The sequence below is a fragment of the Ceratotherium simum genome, chromosome 8, assembly GCF_057802395.1.
Source record: "Ceratotherium simum simum isolate JZ-2026a chromosome 8, ASM5780239v1, whole genome shotgun sequence".
Taxonomy (NCBI): Eukaryota; Metazoa; Chordata; class Mammalia; order Perissodactyla; family Rhinocerotidae; genus Ceratotherium; species Ceratotherium simum.
In genome coordinates this window covers 56179682-56200585 of record NC_141907.1, presented here as the reverse complement: position 1 = coordinate 56200585, position 20904 = coordinate 56179682, and the positions used below count along the sequence as shown (strand labels likewise).

Genomic DNA, 20904 nt, shown 5'->3' with positions numbered 1-20904 from the left:
TTTCTCATAGCCTGTTATCCCCATTAGCCTAAGCTGGTTCCATCCGCTACCTCTTCCCCTTCTGAATTATTGTTACAAATTATTCTGTTTTTAATGCTGTGAGTTTGTGACTAAGTTGAAGTGTTTATAGTTATTTTTGATGCTTTCCTTCATTTTGTCTTTAGGTTATAACTGAGTATTTGTTTCCCTGTCCTGATAGGGAACAGCAGTTTTCTGATTTTGTCTGTCTAATTATCTCCTTGCTCAAAGCTTTGTAGGCTTTTGCTTTTTTGTTTGTGGTGTGAGCAGATCTTTAATTATTTCTCATGGGAGAGGTCTAGTGGCAATGAACTCCCTCAGCTTTTGTTTATCTGGGAAACCTTTTATTTCTCCATTGTATCTGAATGAAAGTTTTGCTGGATAGAGTATTCTTGGCTGAAAGGTTTTGTCTTTTAGTATTTTGAATATATGGTTCCATTCTCTCCTAGCCTGTAGAGTTTCTGCAGAGAAATCCACTGAAAGCCTGCTGGAGTTCATTTGTATGTTATTTTCTTTTGTCTAGCTGACCTTAATATTTTTTCTTTGTCATTGACTTTTGCCACTTTTACTATTATATGCCTTGGGGAAGGTCTTTTAGCGTTAATGTAATTAGGCATTTTATTGGCTTTGTGTATTTGTAAATCTGGTTCCTTCTCCCGGTTTTGGAAGTTCTCGGCTATTATTTCTTTGAACAAGCTCTCTGCTCCTTTCACCCTCTCTTCTCCCTCTGGAATATCTATAATCCTTATGTTGTTTTTCCTAGTTGAGTTGGATATTTTTCAAAGAATTCCTTTATTTTTTTTAAATCTTATTTCTGTCTCATCCACTGTAGCATCTTTTCTATACTTTGTTCCTCTAAATCACTAATTCTTTCCTCCATAACATCAGTTCTATTCTTTAAGGGTTCTAGATTGTTTTTTCATTGATTACGTTTTTTGTATCCCAAATTTATGCTTGTTTTTTTTTTTTTTATAGTTTCAGTCTCTTGGTTGAAAAAGTTCATTTTATTCCTGAGCCTACTGCACTGTTTTTCTGTGTTCTCTTGTAACTTGTTGAGTTTCTTTATGACAGCTATTTTGAATTCTCTGTCATCTAGATTGTAAATTTCTGTGCCTTCAGGGTTAGTTTCTGGTGAATTGCCATTTTCCTTCTGGTCTGAACTGTTACTGCAGTTTCTCATGGTGTTTTACGAACTAATCTTTTGTCAGGGCATTTGTGGTAGTATTAGGTCACAGATTCCACCTGCTACTTCTAAGGGGAACAGGAGCAGAATTTTTGGTCCCACTCTGTCTGCTGGAAGTTGTGTGGGTACTGTGGGCACTTGCACTGGCCTGAAGAGCATTCAATTACTTGTGCAGACTTTGCTTTGTGGGTGGGGCATCTTGTGGTGACCCAGCCAGGCCCACTCTTTGGGGCCACAGGTACACGGTGGGCTCTCCACCCCTTCCAGCAAAGCAATCACCAGTGGGCTAAGGGCTGCCACTGTCTCTTTCTAAAGTCTCTCCGGGACATATTCCATTCCCACTTTTGGGGCACTTGCACCAGGCTGGAAAGCAGTACTGTGTGTCCACAGGGCTGTGGGGTGGGGGTAGGAAGTACTCACCTATCTCCACCACTTTCCAGTTGGTCAGTCCATCCACCCTCAGATGTATAGCTGCATGTGTCTCTCAGGCATCCTGTTGTGCTGTGTAGGCTTCTTCTGTTGGTCAATAAATGTCTATTTAATTGTAGTTCTAAAGGCAGAGAGACAAAGGGAAGAGCTCACTCCGCCATGTTGCTGATGTCACCTAAATCTCTATAATTTCATTTTTGATGTCATAATAAAAATAACTAAAGCAAATGGTTAAAAAATTTAGATGGAACAAATGTATATATAATGAATGATAATTGATTTCATAGTTCTCTTATGTAAACACTATTAATTTTACTTGTCTTTACATCAATATACTGTCTATGCATTATCAAACATGAGTATTCATATATATATTTTTTCTCTTTTTACCAATAGGAGCAATTACTAAATATTCATTTTTGCCTTTTTTTTCCACCTAATGTAGATTTTACATATTTCCACACAACATTTTAAAATCTATATTATTCTTTATATTGACTTAACAATATTCATTTGAATGGAGGTAACAAATCATTGAACTAATCTTGTGCTAAGAGCTACTTGGGTTGTTCCAGTTCTGGTATTACAAAAAACTTTGCCCTAAACTTATTGTACTTATATCTATGCCAAAATATCCTCTAAAATTGTTGAACCATGTAGCCTTTATCCTCAGACATTTTCTAAGGTAGGTAGCAATTATTCCATTTTCATTTGGGCTCTGTATCTTATTGACCTATAACTGTTCTGGCATTTTAGGGAATTTAAGCTTTTTTTCTATAATATGCTTCACAAATATATTTTTAAGCCCTTCAATTGACTTAAGGATTTTAAACTAATTTATATGGATATAAAAATATTTTTTAAATATTTTATTTATCTACTTATTGCTGAGGAAGAATCACCCTGAGCTAACATCTGTGCAGTCTTCCTCTATTTTGTATGTGGGTCACCATTACAGCATGGCCACTGACAAGTGGTATAGGTCCATGCTGGGGAACCAAACCCGGGCTGCCAAAGAAGAGTGTGCCAAACTTAACCTTTAGGCCACAGGGTCTGCCTCTTTTTATATATTTTAAAATATTATGCATGTACTTTCAAATTTTAGAAAATATCTTACCAATAAAAAAGTGTATAAAATGTAAGTGTACAGTTGAAAGAAAAAAAAAACAAACTTCTGTATGCCCTATAACCAAATTAAGAAATAGATTGTTGCCGGTATCTTATAAATGCCCTTCTTTCAATGGAAACCACAGGCCTGACTTTGGTGAACATTGTCTTAGAAATTTTATGTCTGCCATCTATATATGATTCCCTCATCACTTTATTGTTTACTTTTGTGAATATTATACAAATAAAAGCATAGATTTGTTACTTATGCTCAATACTCTTTTGGAGATGCAATCATGTATTTTCTTTTTTTTTAAGCTCTATAGGTAGCATTCCATTGTGTGACTACACCATGACATTATGCGGATGGACAACTGGCTGTTAACAGTTTTTTGTATAATGTATGAACCTTCTTGTGTATGTGTCCTATTGTGTAAGAGCAATAGTATCAATAAAGTATAAACTACTTATATTTTTTCCCCTACTAGGTAATTTCAGACTTTTCTCAAAAATTTATACTTAACCAAGATATACAAATTTAAACTTTAACCAACAGGGCATTTTAGCCCCCGTTGCTCCACATCCTTACTCAGTGTATCATTGAATGACTTTCATTAACGGTTGCGTTGAGATTAAATTAACATACGATAAAATTCACACATTTTAAGTGTACAACATGAAGCATATTTACAAATATCTGCAACTGTGACCATGTTCTAATTTTATAATCCCAAAAAGAAATGAATGATATTTTTGTTTTGTCAATCTGATTGGTCTGAAATTATATCTTATGTTTCATTTAGATTTCTTTGATTATCACCGAGATTGAGTAACTTTTCATATTTTAAGGGCCATTTCCATTTCTTTTTCAGTGAATATCCTGCTCATGGCTTTTGTTCATTTTTTTCTAATGAGTTTGCTTTTGTTTTCATTATTGACTCAATAAATTCTTTATATATTCTAGATCAGCCTTTGTCCGTTTTATGTATTACAGATATCTTCTAGCAGTTTATAATATGTTTCTCATTCTCTTAAATATCATATGATGACTTTCATGTTTTAAATGTAATGGAGTTAATTAACCATTTCCTTTATGCACCTGAGGAAATCCTTTCTTACTATGAAAGCATAAAGGTTTTCTTTTATATTGTCTTCAAAGAGCTGTGGTTTTGCTTTTCCCTTGAAGGTTTTAATCTACTTAGTATTTTATTTTTGTGTGTTTTGTAGATTGGGGTCAATTAGTTTTCTTTTTACTTTTCTTCTTTTACTATTCCTCCTTCTTCCTTGCCTCCTTCTCTCTCTATTCTCTCTTCTCCTTTCTTTCTTCCTACTCTTGGACAGTGATAAGGAGTTGTACCATCACCATTTATTCAAGGTGCCTTCTTTTCTCTACAGATCTGCAACGTTTGCTTTGCCATTCAGAAATTTTATTACCTAAGTAGTTTTGCTTCTATTCCTTACCTTACTTGTTTTCTTCTATATTGGTTCTTTTTTTCTAGCTTTATTGAGAAATAATTGACATGTAACATTGTGTAAGTTTAAAGTGTGCAACAGGGTGACTTGATACACACATATATATATAGTGAAGTGGTTGCCACAATAACGTTAGTTAATACAGCAGTCACCTCACATAATTACTTTTTTTCTGTGGTTAGAATATTTAATATCTACTACATTAACAGCTTTCAAGTATGTAATACAATATTGTTAACTACAGTATCCATGCTTTCCATTAAATCCCCAGAACTTATTCATCTTTTAACTGGAAGTTTGTACCCTTTGACCATCATCTTCCTATTTCCCCCACCCCCAGACACTGGTAACCAACATTCTACTCTCTGTTTCTATGAGTTTGTCTTTTATTTAGATTCTACGTACCAATGAGATAATACAATATTTGTTTTTCTCTGTCTGACTTATTTCACTTAGTACAAGTCACTCAAGATTCATTCATTACATTGCAAGTGGCAAGATTTCCTTTTTTCATGTGGTTGAATAATAATATTCCATTGTATACGTGTATGTATACATATGTGTGTGTGGCTGTGTGTTTTACCCATTTCTCCAGAAGTACTACTCACGGACTGTAGCTAGGAGGGGCAGGAGCTGAATATAGGGCCCTTTTAGGATCTCAGACAGCATAGACAGGAGCGTCTCCTACTTGGTCTCCGGGCAGGCAGGTCTGCTGGAAGACTGTAGCTGTGATGGGCTTGGAGCTATGTACAGGGATCTTTCAAGATCTCCTGGGGTGCAGTCAAGAGTGTCTCCTGCCTCATCTCTGTACCAGCACACCTGCTTAAGGACTGTGGCTGAGACGGGCTAGAGCCCAGGTGTAGGGCCCTTTCAGAATCTACAGTCTGACTGAGTTTGGCAGGCCTGCTTTTGAGGGCTCTCAGACCTGGCTAAGACGGGCTGGAGCCAGTTCATTGGCCACTTCAGGGTTCATAGTCAGGACCAAGGTCTGTATGTCTATAGCAGACACACAGGTGGATACAACTCCTCCTGGGTCCCTTTGTGTGTGGTGCTGGTGATGGAACCAAAGTGAAAAGGGCTGTATGTGAGTTCTTAGATCTGTTTCCAAGTCTGTAGCCAGGCCACAGTCTGTGAGTCAACTACCTGGTCGCAAGCCTGCCTTCATAGTCTTGGACTGCACCAGGGTTTCACAACCTCCTACCTTGATCCTAAAGCTCCCACACAGGCGCATTTGTCTATGGAAGATGTCAAATTATTGTTGTTAAGGGGGAATACAAGGGACATCTTATTAGGTCACCTTGCTAATGATTAGTTCTTGATATCTGGAAGGATAATAACCTCTCTCTTTGTATCTCTTCTTCTAGAGTACCTTAATTATTCTTAGCTCTTTGCTCTTCTATATAGATTTTAAAATCACATGTAAAATTCTACAAAAATTGCTGAGTGTCATGAAACTTGGGATTTTGAGATTTTAGTAAGAATTACAATGAATCCATAGATTGATTTGGGGAGAATGGACATCTTTATGAATTTTCATCTTCCTATTCATGAATATAATAGCTCTATTTATTTTTCTATAATGGATTTCAATAATATTTTATGATTCTAATCATAAATAGTTTATACAACTCATAAAATTATTCAAAAATTTTTAAGTTGAAGCATACATTTTAATTATATTTTCTTTTGTTTATGCCCAGAAATTGCAGTTGCTAGTTATATTGTTTTTTGGCTATCAAAATTATTAAACTCTCATATTCATTCTAATGATGAATATACAGGGAGTCTCAGCTTACCTGGGCAGACACTCAGGAGCAGAGACTCAGAAGTGGAAATTGCTGCAAGAACCAGTGACTGGGTAAGAAAATCTGAATTGCAATTGACTAATTGCTGGAAGTTCAGCGTGGACAAGTCTGCGAGTTAAAAACTCCAGGAGGACCCAGTCATAGGGGTGTCCCCATAATATTTTACTAATGTTTTAATTCCAGGAGCTTGATCAATTTTCCACAGTAAATATCAAAGAAAAATCCCCTGCTTCCAGCTGGGGACGGGGAAAAGAAATTTTAAAATACACCAGGGCACTCTGTTCTTCTTAACAAGGTCAGCCCTCAGGGGAAACTAGTTAACCAGAGCATAACGTGCTAGGGTATGATCAGAGCCTAACTGACCTGGGGGAAGGGAAATACCCAACTCCAGCCCCCTCTAGACTACCGCATGGGCAAAGGGATATACCCGACTCCAGACCATCATGCCCTGTGTAAGGTGGGGAAGAAAGAAACTGAGAAACAGTTGTGAAGTTCACAGGCCAGAGGCATAACTAAATAAAATACTAAGACCGACTACTAAGACTGTAGAATTCTTCCCTTCCCCCCATAACTCACCACCACACTAATGAGCCACATTTACAATAGATCCTTTTACCCCGTGCATCATGTCTGGCTATCAAGAAAAAATTACAAGCATACCAAAAGGCAAAAACACAATTTGAAGAGACAGAACAATCATCAGAACCAGAGATGGCAAAGATGTTGGAATTATCAAACCAAGAGTTTAAAACAACTCCGATTAATATGCTAAGGGCTCTGATGGATAAAGTAGGCAGCATGCAAGGACAGATGGGCTGTGTAAGCAAAGAGATGAAAGCCTAAGAAAGGATAGAAGCCGAGAGAATATTTCCTAATTCATTCTATGAGGCCAGCACTACCCAGATATCAAAACCAGACAAAGAGATTACAAGCAAAGAAAGCTACACATCAATATTTCTCATAAACATAAATGCAAAAATCCTCAACAAAATTTTAGAAAATTGAATACAGCAATGTATAAAAGGTATTATGCACCTCAAACAAGTAGAATTTATCCTAGTTGATTCAATATTCAAAAATCAATTAATGTAATCCATCATATCAGGAGGCTAAAAAAGAAAAATCACGTTCATATCAATAGATACAGAAAAAGCATTTGACAAAATCCAACTCCTATTCATGTTAAAATCTCTCAGTAAACTATGAATAGAAGGGAACTTCCTCAACTAGATATAGAATATCTACAAAAACCCTACAGCTAATATCATCTTCAATAGTGCAGAACTCAAAGCTTTCCCTCTAAGATCAGGTATAAGGCAACAATGCCCTCTCTCATCAGATCTTTTCTTCATTGTACTGAAAGTTCTAGCTAATGGAATAAGATAGGGAAAGGAAATAAAATGTGTACATATTGGAAAAGAAGAAATAAAACAGTCTTTGCAGATGACATGATCATTGATGTAGAAAATCTAAAAGAATCAACAAAAAAACCCTCCTGGAACTAATAAGCAATCATAACAAGATTACAATATATAAGAATAGTATAGAAAAGTCAATCACTTTCCTATATACCAGTAATGAACAAGTGGAATTTGAAAATAAAAACAAAATATCCTTTATATTAGCACCCCCAAACATGAAATACTTAGGTATAAATCTAACAAAATAAATAAAAACTCTGTATAAGGAAAACTACAAAACTCTGATAAGCAAAATCAAAGAACTAAATAAATGGACAAATATTCCATGTACATGGATAGGAAGAGTCAATATAGTCAAGATGTCAGTTCTTCCCAATTTGATCCAAGATTCAGTGCAATCCCAATCAAAATCCCCACAAGCTGGACTGCAAGATGGATACTGACAAACTGGTTCTAAACTTTACATGGAGAGGCAAAAAATTCAAAATAGCCAGCACAATATTTAAGGAGAAGAACAGAGTTGGAGGACTGACACTATCTGACTTCAAGATATACATACTATGAAGCTACAGTAATCAACACAGTGTGGTATTAGCAAAAGAATAGACACGTAGGTCAATGGAACAGAATAGAGAGCCCATAAATAGACTCACACAATATAGTTAACTAATCTTTGACAAAGAAACAAAGGCAAGACAATGGATAAGATAGTCTTTCCAACAGATGGTGCTGGAACAACTGAACATCCACATGCCAAAAAGTGAATCTAGACCAGACCTTACACCCTTCACAAAATTTAACTCAAAATGTATCATTGATCTAAATGCAAAACTATAAAACTCCTAGAAGATAACATAGGAGAAAACCTAGATGACCTTGGGTATGACAATGACTTTTAGATAAAATACCAAAGGCACAATCCATGAAAGACGTGATGGATAGGCTGGACTTTGTTAAAATTAGAAACTTCTGCTCTGTGAAAGACAATGTCAAGAGAATAAAAAGACAAGACACAGAATGGGAGACAATATTTGCAAAAGACATGTCTGATAAAGGCCTGTTATCCAAAATATTTAAAGAACTCTTAAAAGTCAACAATAAGAAAATATGAAACCTGATTAAAAAATGGGCCAAAGATATTAACAGACACCTCACCAAAGAAGATATACAGATGGCAAATAAGCATACAAAAAGATGCTCCACATCATCTGTCGAGAGGGAAATACAAATTACAACAATGAGATGCCACTACACATCTACTAGAATGGCCAAAATGTGGAACACTGATAATGACAAATGCTGGTGAGCTGTGGAACAGGAATTCTCATTTATTGCTAGTGGGAATGCAAAATGGTACAGCCACTTTGGAAGACACTGGTGGTTTCTTACAAAACTAAACATACTCTTACCATACTATTGGACTCCTCAGTATTTACTCAAAGGAGTTAAATAGCTATGTTCACACAAAAACTTGCACATGGATGTTTATAGCAGCTTTATTCATAATTGCCAAAACTTGTAAGCAGCCAAGATGCCCTTCAGGAGGGGAATAGATAAACTGTGGTACATCCAGACAAAGGAATATTATTTAGTGCTAAAAAGAAATGAGTTATGAAGCCATGAAAAGACATAAAAGAACCTTAAATGCATATTACTAAGTGAAAGAATTCAATCTGAAAAGGCTACATACTGTACGACATTGACTATATGAAATTCTGGAAAAGGCAAAACTATGGAGACAACAAAAAATCAGTGGTTGCCAGAGTGGGGTGGGGGGAGGGATGAATAGGCAGAGCACAGAGGATTTTTAGGTCATCAAAAATATTCTTTATGATATGATAATGATGGATACATGTCTTTATACCAAACCCACAGAATTTACAATACCATGAATTAATTATAATGTAAACTATGGACTTCGGGTGATTATGATGTTTCAATGTAGGCTCATCACTTGTAACAAATGTACCACTCTATGGGGGGATGTTGATAACAGGGGAGTCTATATGTGTGTGAGAACAAGGGTACATGGGAAATATCTCCACCTCCCCAACAACTTTGTTGTGATCTAAAAGTTGCTCTAAAAAATTAAAGTATTAATTTTTTAAAAATGACTCAGAAATTGTACATATTAGTTTCCCACATGCTTTGGGAAAGAAATTAATAAGCTAGGGACCCTACAAAAGTTGTCTCTAGTTATCAAACCAGCTAACAAGACTTACTTCTGAGAGATTGGTAACGTTCCCCACTGAAATTCCTTCCTGTCTATCTCACTTACATTAAGGCATTTTGCTGTAAATTCAGGCTACCTCTAAGAAATCTTTGAAATTAAAAGCCATCTTAGTAGACTTATCATGTAGGATTAAAATAATAGATCTAAACAATAACAATATGTACATGGAAGCTCAAATTTAATAGCCTATTTATTAATTACATATTATTTATCAACTGTGTTCATGACATATTGTGTGATAATACAATTACAGGAAAAAGGTTGGTGGTAAATTTTAATTCCATATTTTTATTTCATAATTCCTCAGTATAAGATTTAAAATGTCTTATGAAATTATTGATAAGTAACTTTTGCTCAATTTCATTCTCTTCACTTTTGATTGGCTTTATATTTGATACTATGCATCACTGCTTCAAATATAGAATTTTAGTGAATACTTTAAGCTAGATCTTTCTTAAAACATGGTCTACAGGTTATGAACAATAATTTCATCTAGCGAATTGGTAATCAAGGCAGGAAGTCACACGCATGGAACAAGACATCTAAAGGATGTAAACGTACTGGCATAGAAGCTGTGAGGTGATGTTCTCATCCAATCTCTGGCAACTTCAAGCTGAGTGTCCTTAGGAAATGTTTCTTCATTATCAAATTAATGCATTTGACTATATAACCTCAGACACATACTCAAATCCTACATTGTAATGACTCTAAAAAGAGGCTATCCAACTTGGGGTATATATGATCACCAATTTTGATTAGAATCCTTAAGAAAGGAGGATTCTCATCTGAGTTTTATTTTACTTTGATGTAAAACATGTTCTCTGCATGTAAAAATAGTTGACTTGGTCATTTGCAAATGCTTGTTCTTCTCTACAAGTCTCCTAATATTAATACTTAGAATTTGTCCCTTCCAAAAAACATCATTTAAAAGTAATACTAAAATAAGTGTGTGATATTTGCAAGGTGTATATGTGTACTTCATCTTCCAAAGGGGGTTGTATTGGGTATGAATTACTCAGGGAATTCCTACCAAGAAAATAGGGGCAAATCAATTGAATTGATGGGATTTAACTTAGGAAGATAAGAAAACTGATATTGGTGGGGTTCAACAATATGAGTGAACCAGAAACTGTAACAAGCTGGAAGGTAGAAATACATTCCAGAATGGAAATTAGAAAACCATTGAGATGTGATTTGGTGCTAATATGGTGGGGCTAATCTACCATCTGCCATTTAATTGGAGAGAAACAATGAGTATGAAATTCATCAGTACTTGGGATTGTGGTTAAATTATTCATTGAATTTTTGTGAAAGAATTTATTTGTTGAAAGAATATATTTTTGCGAATTTATTTTTATTGAATTTATTTTATTGAATTTATTTTTGTTTTACACATTACCGTCCTTTCAGACCCATTCTCTCTCCCTCCCTCCTTCCCACCTCTCTTTTTTCCTCCTTTTCTTCCATCCTACCTTCATTTTTTCCTTATCTCCCTCCTTCCTTCCTTAAATTCCTTCCTTTAAATTCCTCATTTCTTTTAAACTTAGACATGATAAGTAATCTAGAGGACCTAGATTTATTTTTTCCTTAATAGCACATCAGAATATTATTGGTACATTTTTTCCCCAGCAAACATATATGCTAATAACCTCCACCCAACTTGATTCTCTTTCTCTAGGAAGATCCACTACGTTATGTGAGACTATGGGGAAAGCAGAAATTTGGCTAATACGGACATATTGGGACTTTGAATTTCCTCGTCCATACTTACCTAATTTTGAGTTTGTAGGAGGATTGCATTGTAAACCTGCCAAACCATTACCTAAGGTAGGTCTAATACAGTAGAGGATGCTTTTATACCTTATAATAAAATCCTGATTTTCCTTTAAAATTTACAGCCTCAATGACAGAGATGTGCTGCTGGATATCTTCAGTTTGCTGCTCCAAATCTGTCTTCCAAGTCATAGGGGTCTCTTATGAGTGATATTACTTTATTTTGGACTTTACTTTGATATTCAAGCTGAAGAATTAAGTGATTTAAGTGGCATGTTAAAAATATCATTGTGCCTATAGTGTGAGTACTTGATTGCAGGGACAGGAAGTTAGAACCTTACCTTGAAAATCACTAAAGAGACTGCTGTAGTCTTCCTAAGAAGCACGATGGAGTTATGAACAAGGACACTTACTATAATTGTTTGAGAGAAAAAGATGCTTTCATGAGAACTCAGGGGTAGATTCCACAGGCTTTGGTCAGTAAAAAGAAGTAAGTGTTGACTGAAGACATAGAATCAGATAGGGCTTCTTGGATAGCAGTGATCTTTACTGAGATAGGAAGATGAGTTCAAGTTTAAATTCAGCCAAAGGAATTTTTTAGGTGGAGATTTCTAGGAATGATTTGGGTAATACAAAGTCACAGTCTCAGCAGAGACCATCAGAAATGGATTGGGAATCAACGTAAAGTAGAAGTCATAGAATTGAGAGACTCAAATGTTGAAATGTTTTTTACAACTATGATGTTAGTTTTTTTTTTGGAATGAAAAAGAAAATTGTATGTCACATTCTAAAGTTAAAAAAGAACAAATGTGGACCACTAGAAATGTTGGAAGAAAACAATATTGAGAAGCAAAAAAGAACAATGGGTAAACATAGTAAGGATACTGTATTTAACTATCTTATTAACAAGGAGTGAGGAGACAGTTGCTCATTTGTTTGGGTTTTAGGTAAACGAGCATAATCGCTGTAGAAGATTGCAGGTTAAATGGCATTCCCAGGAGAGTTCTTGATTTCTGTTTAGGGTAAGATGCATATTTAAGTTTAAAATTTCGTTTCAGGATTCTGAATATACTTTTTTATACCAGTAAAGTTATTGCTTCAGGCAGGCTCTATTGAGTGCTATTACAGGAGACGATAAACCAATATCTAAACAAAGGTACAGAAAGAGACATGGCACATTTCATGGCTCACTAGATAATATCTTGCCACACTATGTTTATTCTCCCACCCCCACTTTTCACACATACACAGTTTCACAAAAATGACTCAGACATGTTTTACAAGAGGGATAAAATTATGCCATTTCAAACTCAAATTTTAATATAGACATTTGGGAAATATGGATACCAATAAGGGCTTATATCTCTGATGAGAGAATTATGCCAGTCACTGGATACGTAGAATAAAAAAACAATGAGAAACAGTCAAATCAAGAATCTAAATCAAACAGGTAGGTGTGTAAGTCTTAATATATATGTGTGTGTGTGTGTGTGTGCATATGTGTAGGTATATATATATATTTTTTATTCAATAACCATCTGTTTAGGGAAATGAATTAAAATCGTAAAACAGCAATTCCTAGGACTTCAGAGACAATCTCCTAACATTAACTAAGCTAAAAATAGAAATCTACTTTTATTTATAGCATCATCCTTCCCCTAGTAATTTTACTAGACTTAAATTAAGAAACAGTGATTTGCAGGGCAACCACAAATAGTTACAAAGTGAATGCCTGACACATCTCTAGAGGGTGACCTTCACATTGATTATGATGTGAAAGACCCCAGTCCCAAACTTTGCAGCGCCCAACTTGTATAACTGTTATTGATGAGCAAGAGAATTTTATTTGCAGAGAAATTTATGTTTTACATCTGCACTAAGGCTCAAATTAAGGGCATCCAACTAGCGTGAGAAGGAAGAGAAGCACTGTCTCTTAATCATTATCATGATTATAGCAGGAGTTTGTGTTATCACCTTTTAAACATATTATTATATATCTCATTTCTAAAAAAATTCCTTTTTAGCTCTATTAATCAGGAAAAGAGTAAACATGAGAAAAATATCTTGAATGCCTAACAGGAATTTAGGTCAATTTATTAATAATTTATTGGCTGTAAATTGGCATGCCAAAAATTTTAAAAGCCTAGTTCAGGACCATTTTGGGGCTTCCTTCCAAGGAATATTTTTATGAGTTTGCAAACTCATAAAACAACTCGTGGGCTCATAAAATTAAGCCTTGGGAGTAATAGTTCCATGTACGATGAGAAGAGCTGCCTCTATCACTTATTCATTTTGTATATTAGTTTGGTTCCATGACTTAATTTGTAATCACTCATTATATACTTAAGCCATAGTTTTTAGAAACATATTTCCTGTTAAAGAGATTCTAGATGATTCTAGATGATTCTATGTGGCAAAAAGCAGAACCAGTCTAACAGTGTCTCTGAGACTTCTCTTGACTTTGCTTATTTAGAAGCGTAGGTGCATTTTTTCCCCCTGAACATTTTTAATAGAAAGAATTTTATCTCTGAAGGAAATGGAAGAATTTGTCCAAAGTTCAGGTGAAGATGGTGTTGTGGTGTTTTCTCTGGGGTCAATGGTCAAAAATCTCACAGAAGAAAAAGCCAATCTCATTGCCTCAGCCCTCGCCCAGATTCCACAGAAGGTCAGTACAACCTCCAATCCTAATGAGTAGCCACTTTGTCAATTGGAGAGAGAGTGGGACTAATAGTACTCTTTCCAGATGAAAGTTAAAACTCATTATACGCTGAGCTAACTGGCACCACTTTAAGTAAAAGTTGCTCAAAACATTAAAATGTTGTATTTGGGCATCTTTACCATTTGCCTGCTGAGCCTTTGCATTACTGTGAAAATACATCTTTTTATGAAATCATTTATTTTCAATGAAATAGAGATGAAAATGTTAAGATCCTAATAACTTTTTACTATTCAAAATCTGATGACCTTTGCTGACTACTCCCAAAACTTCTCAAGTGTGTTACTTCCCTAGTCCAGGTAAAGAGAGAGGTTACACTTAAAGTAGAGAGGAATCGTGCTCAAGAATATACTTCAGATCTCTAGGTTTTATTAGAACTCTATCAAAGTGTAGCTGGTTTAGAAGTAGAAGCCTAACCTTTCTTAGTTGAGTTTTCTACAGTTAAAAACAATTAAAAATCCTATTATTGTCAAACAGTGTATATTTTCTAATTTATGATACTAAATTAATTTTGTTATCATTTCAATTCTAGATTTCTACTCTTTATATACTCCTATTCATGAAATATCCTAGGATTCTATATTTGTATATTAGTTAAAGTACATAAAAGTCTGTAATGGCAAGTGTACTAATTAGGCCTGTTAAAACTTTGGACTTTCATTTCTAAACTTTTCTGTTACAGGTTTTGCCACTTATCAGTATTTAATGTGAAATTTGTTTTGTAGAGTTCCCCAAAAGAAAAAAGTATGTAACAAAAGGTTAACATCCTAACAAGATACTTCATTAAATAATGGAACATAAGCAAACTTCTTATCTCATCCCCCCCAGAAACTACAAAAAAATAAAGAAAGAGAGAGAGAGAGAGAAAGGAGGGAGGGTAGGAGAAAATAAAGACAATCAATTATCTAAAAACTAGGTGATAAAAAGCTAAAGCTAATTATATTTCTGGAAAACATTACATTTGAAACTTGAGAGCTAGGATGGCCTCATGAAAAATTTATACAGTATTCATTTTTGTTTTAATGCTTTTTAACTCCCCTACTCTGATTGACTAAACTAGTCCTGTTTATTTTCTATTTCTTCACTTACAATCTCACTCCCCAAAGCTTTTAAGTGATAAATATTGCTTTTAAGTGATAATCCTATATTCAGTAGACTATTAGTACAAATTATTTCAAAAAAAGTGGATGTAAATAGTCCTACTATGTCTTTCAATGATTGCAAACTACTCCTTTTTTATATTCTTCTCAATTATCAAATAAAGTAGAGTGGGTGACATGATTTCTGAATAACTCTAAAGCCTTAAAATGCCTTAATTGTGTGTTTTTACTTGCAATATTAAAGCACTGTCTTCCACAGGTTTTATGGAGATACAATGGAAAGAAACCAGCCACATTAGGAGCCAATACTCGGCTCTATGATTGGTTACCCCAGAATGATCTTCTTGGTAAGACTGACAGGAAAAAAATCTGTATAGTTGAATGATGGATAAGTTGAGTAACTGTTTAACAGCAAATAAATTTAATAAATATTTAATAATTTAAAATTTTCACATTTTACTTCTAGTTTTAAAGCAGATATAATTTAAGAACTGGCCGTTAATTTTATAGATTCACGCTTCCTCTGGTTGACAAAAGAGTATCTCCAGTTAAGACTGTCATCACTCTCCAAGTTTCAATCTCAGTTCAGATATGACCTCCTCAGTAAAGTTTTTCCAGACAATGCAGAGAGAAGTAATTCTGCCTTTTCCTGGGATCACAGTTTTCTGAGATAGCGATACCGAATGTGCTCAGCTTCTGTAGAAAACACTGTCTTCTTTGAGTTATCCCGTAGTTTTTGCCCAATCTCTCTCCGAAATTCTTTTAATGTATTATAATGATATCCTTACCCACTTCTCACCCAATCCCCAAACTAGGTCACCCCAAAGCAAAAGCTTTTATCACTCATGGTGGAACCAATGGGATCTATGAAGCTATTTATCATGGAGTCCCTCTGGTGGGAGTTCCCATGTTTGCTGACCAGCCTGATAACATTGCTCACATGAAGGCCAAAGGAACAGCTGTGGAGGTGAACATAAACACAATGACAAGCGCAGATTTGCTCAACGCCTTGAGAACAGTCATTAATGATCCTTCGTAAGTACTACTACTTTTAAAGGTTTACCATTGATTATGTTACCTATCATAGTTGAAAATGTCCAAGGTTTCATGCATTTGTAATTGGTGTGTTTTCAAATAACAACCATAATATGGCCAATACAAAAACTACTTTATTATTTTGTTTCCCAAATTGCTGAAGTGATTTGCTAAAATTGGAATAGATCTCTAGGATTTCAAATATTCTATCATTGTTTTTCAAAATAAATAATGTTAATGATTACATAAATTTTCAGATCTTCTTCTGGATAATCTGCTTGTTTTTATAAATATATATGTATACACACACACACACACACACACACTTATTTAAATATTATAACCACTCAGTAAGTACAAAAATGGAAAGGATAACTTGCCCAATATTAATCTTTCAAAAATAACCATCGTTAAAGCTGAGTGTATACCATACATCAGTATATGCATATATACAGGGAAGACACATTGGAATAGTTAATAATTTTATAAATATAGATTGGTACTATGTGTGGATATTTAGACTAAATTTCATTTGATTTAGCTTAAGATAAATTGAAATGAATTTATAAACTACATTGAACTTTAGATACTATATATTATTATGTCTTAATTGTTATCTCTGAAAGATCTCACCAAGGTTAAGAATTAATACAAAATATGTATATATAGTTTGGAGTGTTTATTTTTAACTATGTGTTGTGTTTTAATTTCAGTCACTAACAGTTGAACTCATGCTATGGGAATAATCTGATCTCCAAGATGTATTACTTAAAATTTTAATTTGTCACTATTTATGGCACTTACTTTCCTCACATTTATTTAGACTTTTTGCTATATTTTAAGAGAATCAATAATCACCATTGAATCAGAGGTTTTTTATTCCAAAATACTTTAGATTCATTCACAACTGAATATATAATATGGAATTTTCTTTCAATAAAGACTCATGGATATTGAATTCCCTGAGATCATGTTTAACAATATTTGCTCATTGCCCTGATAAGAGAATGATACCTATCTGAACATAATATACTTAGCTCTCACTTTCTTCTCTTCAGAACTATGTAAATACTACTCATGGTCTTCTAGCTTTAAATGCTGCTGTACAACCAGAAGGATGTGCAGCTATGACATACAACTATCTACTGGGGCTTTGGGGGAAAAAATAAATAAAATTAAATTAAAAAAAATAATAAAATAAAATAAATGCTGCTGTAGGATTTTGAGGGCTATCTGATCATTTTTTCAAGTGTTTCTTTTGCAGTTTGGAAAAAAATTATTACTTTTTTTTAATTCAGAAACTTAACTATGATGTATCTTTAGAAATCATTTCCTACATTATCCCTGGGTTATAGTGTATCCTTTAAACACTGTTAATCTAGGATAAAAATTATTCTATTTTTCTTTTCAGAAATTAATTTTTTGTCTCTTAGTGCCATTTTTTTTCTCTATTTCAGGGACATCAGATTTCAACGTTCTGTCTGTCAAAATACTTTCATTTGTTTTCCTTTTCTATTATTTTCTAATTGTTCTAATCAATTTTTACTTTTCTTAATTCACTGAGATTGCCTCAAATAGTTCATAAATTAGTAAATTCACTTTTTTGCCATGAACGTTGCTTGCTGTTTCTAATTCTTTTATTAATCCTTTAAAGTGCTATTTTTAGCAATTTATTTCAACAGCTCACCTTTATCTTTTATCATCTTTTCTTGTTTTATAACCTGATTTGTTATTTTATTCATAATCCTCACATTCTTATTATACTTAAATCTCTCCTTTTTTTAATTATGTACTATGCCTAATTACAGTCTAAGTTAATCATTTTATGTTGTTTTTCCCCAGTATTATGTAAGTTTTAATCAAGGCATGTTCTTCATCTTGCTCTCAGTATTTGCTCTGAATCTGTATATGTGCCTGATATTGAAACTTGCTTCCAGGTTATCTCAGACTCAATTATTTTCATTCAGAGGCAAAACTTGAAGGCTAGTTATAACATTCCATTTGTAGTACTGAAATCTGAAATTTAGGAGGTAGGGGAGAAGGTAAACTCAGATGGAATTTTGTGCAGCTTTTTTTAGTGGAACTAGTCTATGTAAAACCATCTGTTCAAAGCCCTAGTACTAGGGTTTTCCAGACAAAGGGGTCAGTGTATCAAATTCCGGAAGGGAGACATTCAATATTTGTCTTGAATCCATCCTAAAAAGTCAGCTCTGGTTGTCTATTTTTCCTTCCCATCCACATCCCAAACCAATTTTATTAATATGCCTGTTTGTCATAATTTTCAGATTATAAATATCATTAATTCAGGATCTGGGTAAGGGGTTAGGACTCAGCAAGGCTTACTATGATCTTGTTTCTCATACATAATGGCTTTGATGTCTAATCTATTAGATTATTATCAGGTTGTTATTTGCTGCTGGTTTGCTTCATTTTACTAAATATCAGAATAGTTAAGTTCTGTAATTTTTTTATAACTCTACTTCATAGAATGCTCATTAAATTTTATTGTTGATTTGAAAACTATTGACCCAAAAGACAGAATCATAAATACTCAGAATTTTCCAGGAAAATACCTAAAATTATTTGTTTTAAGATACCTTAACATTAACCCTAATCCTAACACTAACTCTGAAATAGTCCAGAAACAAAGGAGTCTAGTGTAGATTGTACTTGTGGATGTACTTGTATTCCATTTTCTTATTTCTTAAAGGAACTAAAGAACACAAAAAATTACAGTCAAATACATAAACCATAGTAATTTCAATTATTCATAATATTTTAAGATAGTCATAAAATATTAGTATAGAATAAAATATTAAATAATCATTTTAAATTTGAACATAGCCCTTTCTTTTCCTATCTCATCTATAGGAAAGTATACTTTATTTTTATTTGGATTCACATGAATAAGTTTATCTATCAAGTATATATGTATTTCAAATTTTAAATCTCTATAAATGGAGGAAACCTTGAACAAAAATGTGATTTGCAGAGGTAGGCTTTTATCACCACTGTAGTTTGCCTAAAATGTAGTAGGATTAATCAGGTGAAATTACTGTTTTGACTTTACCTATATTTTAATCAAATTTAAAGAGTATATGATTATTCTTTTACCCTGTGTACAAAAAAGAACACAAGTAAATTACTCCCTCCTGTTCGATCTCGTGTACCACATTCACTGGTGAATCATGGCCACATTTCTCCTTTCCTAATTCCAACAATGTCCTGCTCACACTAGAACATCTCTTCACAAACCACTTACCTTCTGTCATCTTCGTATTTCCAGGTTGGAAATTTTATTTAACACAGAACCAAAGGGAAACATACTAATTCTGGTTCAGCCATCAAAAATGTCAAGTGAAGACATAACATTTCAAATACGTACCTGTACTCATTGTTGTTTGAGAGACCATTAGAGCTATTAACTCTCTAACTATTGCTACTATGATGGCACATTGATTAGGGACTCTACTTCTATCAAGTTATTTCCATTTACCTTAAAAACTCAAAGTTTATCTCCTTGCCATTTCTAAAATTACCCTAGTATCTCCAACTGAGTTTGACATTGCCAATACAGACAATGTCTTTTACATCACAAACGTACAAGTGTGTGCAGTGGAGGAATTATCACAGTGCCAAGATCTCAAACACTGCAAAAATGACTCGCCAATGTTGGCTACCATTTTCCCTTGCCCGTTATCATTAACTAGCCAGACATTAGAGTCCATGCTTATGGACTTTTTAATGGATATTTTCGCACAACATTGGGTAAGTCACAATCTTGATGTTGGAACAATCCTGGAAATTATACTTCACACAATATCAAAATTTCTTCTTGGAAAAATTAGGCTTATTTAATTTTTTTTTGGTTTGCATTTGACCACATTCTGTTAAGAATATATTTCTTCCATATACTCCTCTTTACATCTCTCAAAATGCTGTGCAACCAGCTAAGTTCATGTCACAACAAGAATTAAATTTTTCCTCAACATATCTGTGGACTTTGGCTTATGTAACCTTTAATGTGTATCACATACTTAACCTTCAATGAAAACAAAAGCTCTAATTTCTGTCTATGCTTTTGTCAACCAGTTATAAAGAGAATGCTATGAGGTTATCAAGAATTCACCACGATCAACCTGTAAAGCCCCTGGACCGAGCAGTCTTCTGGATCGAGTTTGTCATGCGCCATAAAGGAGCAAAACACCTGCGGCCAGCTGCCCATGACCTCACCTGGTTCCAGTACCACTCTTTGGATGTGATTGGGTTTCTGCTGGCCTGTGCAGCAACTGTTATATTCTTGGTCACAAAATGCTTTTTGTTTTCTTTTCGAAAATTAGGTAAAACAGGAAATAAGAAAAAGAGTGAATAGATATTTTCAAGTTTGGCAATGCCTTGAGTGGACAATTCTATTCATTGTAACTGCCTTAATGAAACCTGAACGAAAACACGTCATCTCCATCCTGTTTTCAAAATTCCCATTCCTCTACCTTAGCCTAGAGATAAGCTGAGAATTCAACAATGTCATTAACTAGAGAGCACATTCTTTTCTTCCTTTCTTGTTTCCCAGGTGGCTTTACCCTCTTCCTCAAACTTTCCTGACACAGGTAC

At 34.2% G+C, this 20904-nt stretch overlaps 1 protein-coding gene across 4 annotated transcripts in view; it reads left to right on the top strand.

The window, feature by feature from the left end:
* Positions 1-20665, top strand: part of UGT2A1 (UDP glucuronosyltransferase family 2 member A1 complex locus) — a 70555-nt gene extending 49890 nt beyond the window's left edge. For 3 of the 4 annotated variants that reach the window (XM_014787825.2, XM_087434398.1, XM_087434399.1), the window contains 5 exons: positions 11348-11496; positions 13976-14107; positions 15518-15605; positions 16074-16293; positions 20386-20665. In XM_014787825.2, the coding sequence (XP_014643311.2) occupies positions 11348-11496; positions 13976-14107; positions 15518-15605; positions 16074-16293; positions 20386-20665 (869 nt within the window). The remainder of the gene's footprint in view (positions 1-11347; positions 11497-13975; positions 14108-15517; positions 15606-16073; positions 16294-20385) is intronic. The other variant, XM_004419135.2, reaches the window with a different exon arrangement.
* Positions 20666-20904: the final 239 nt, after the last annotated feature.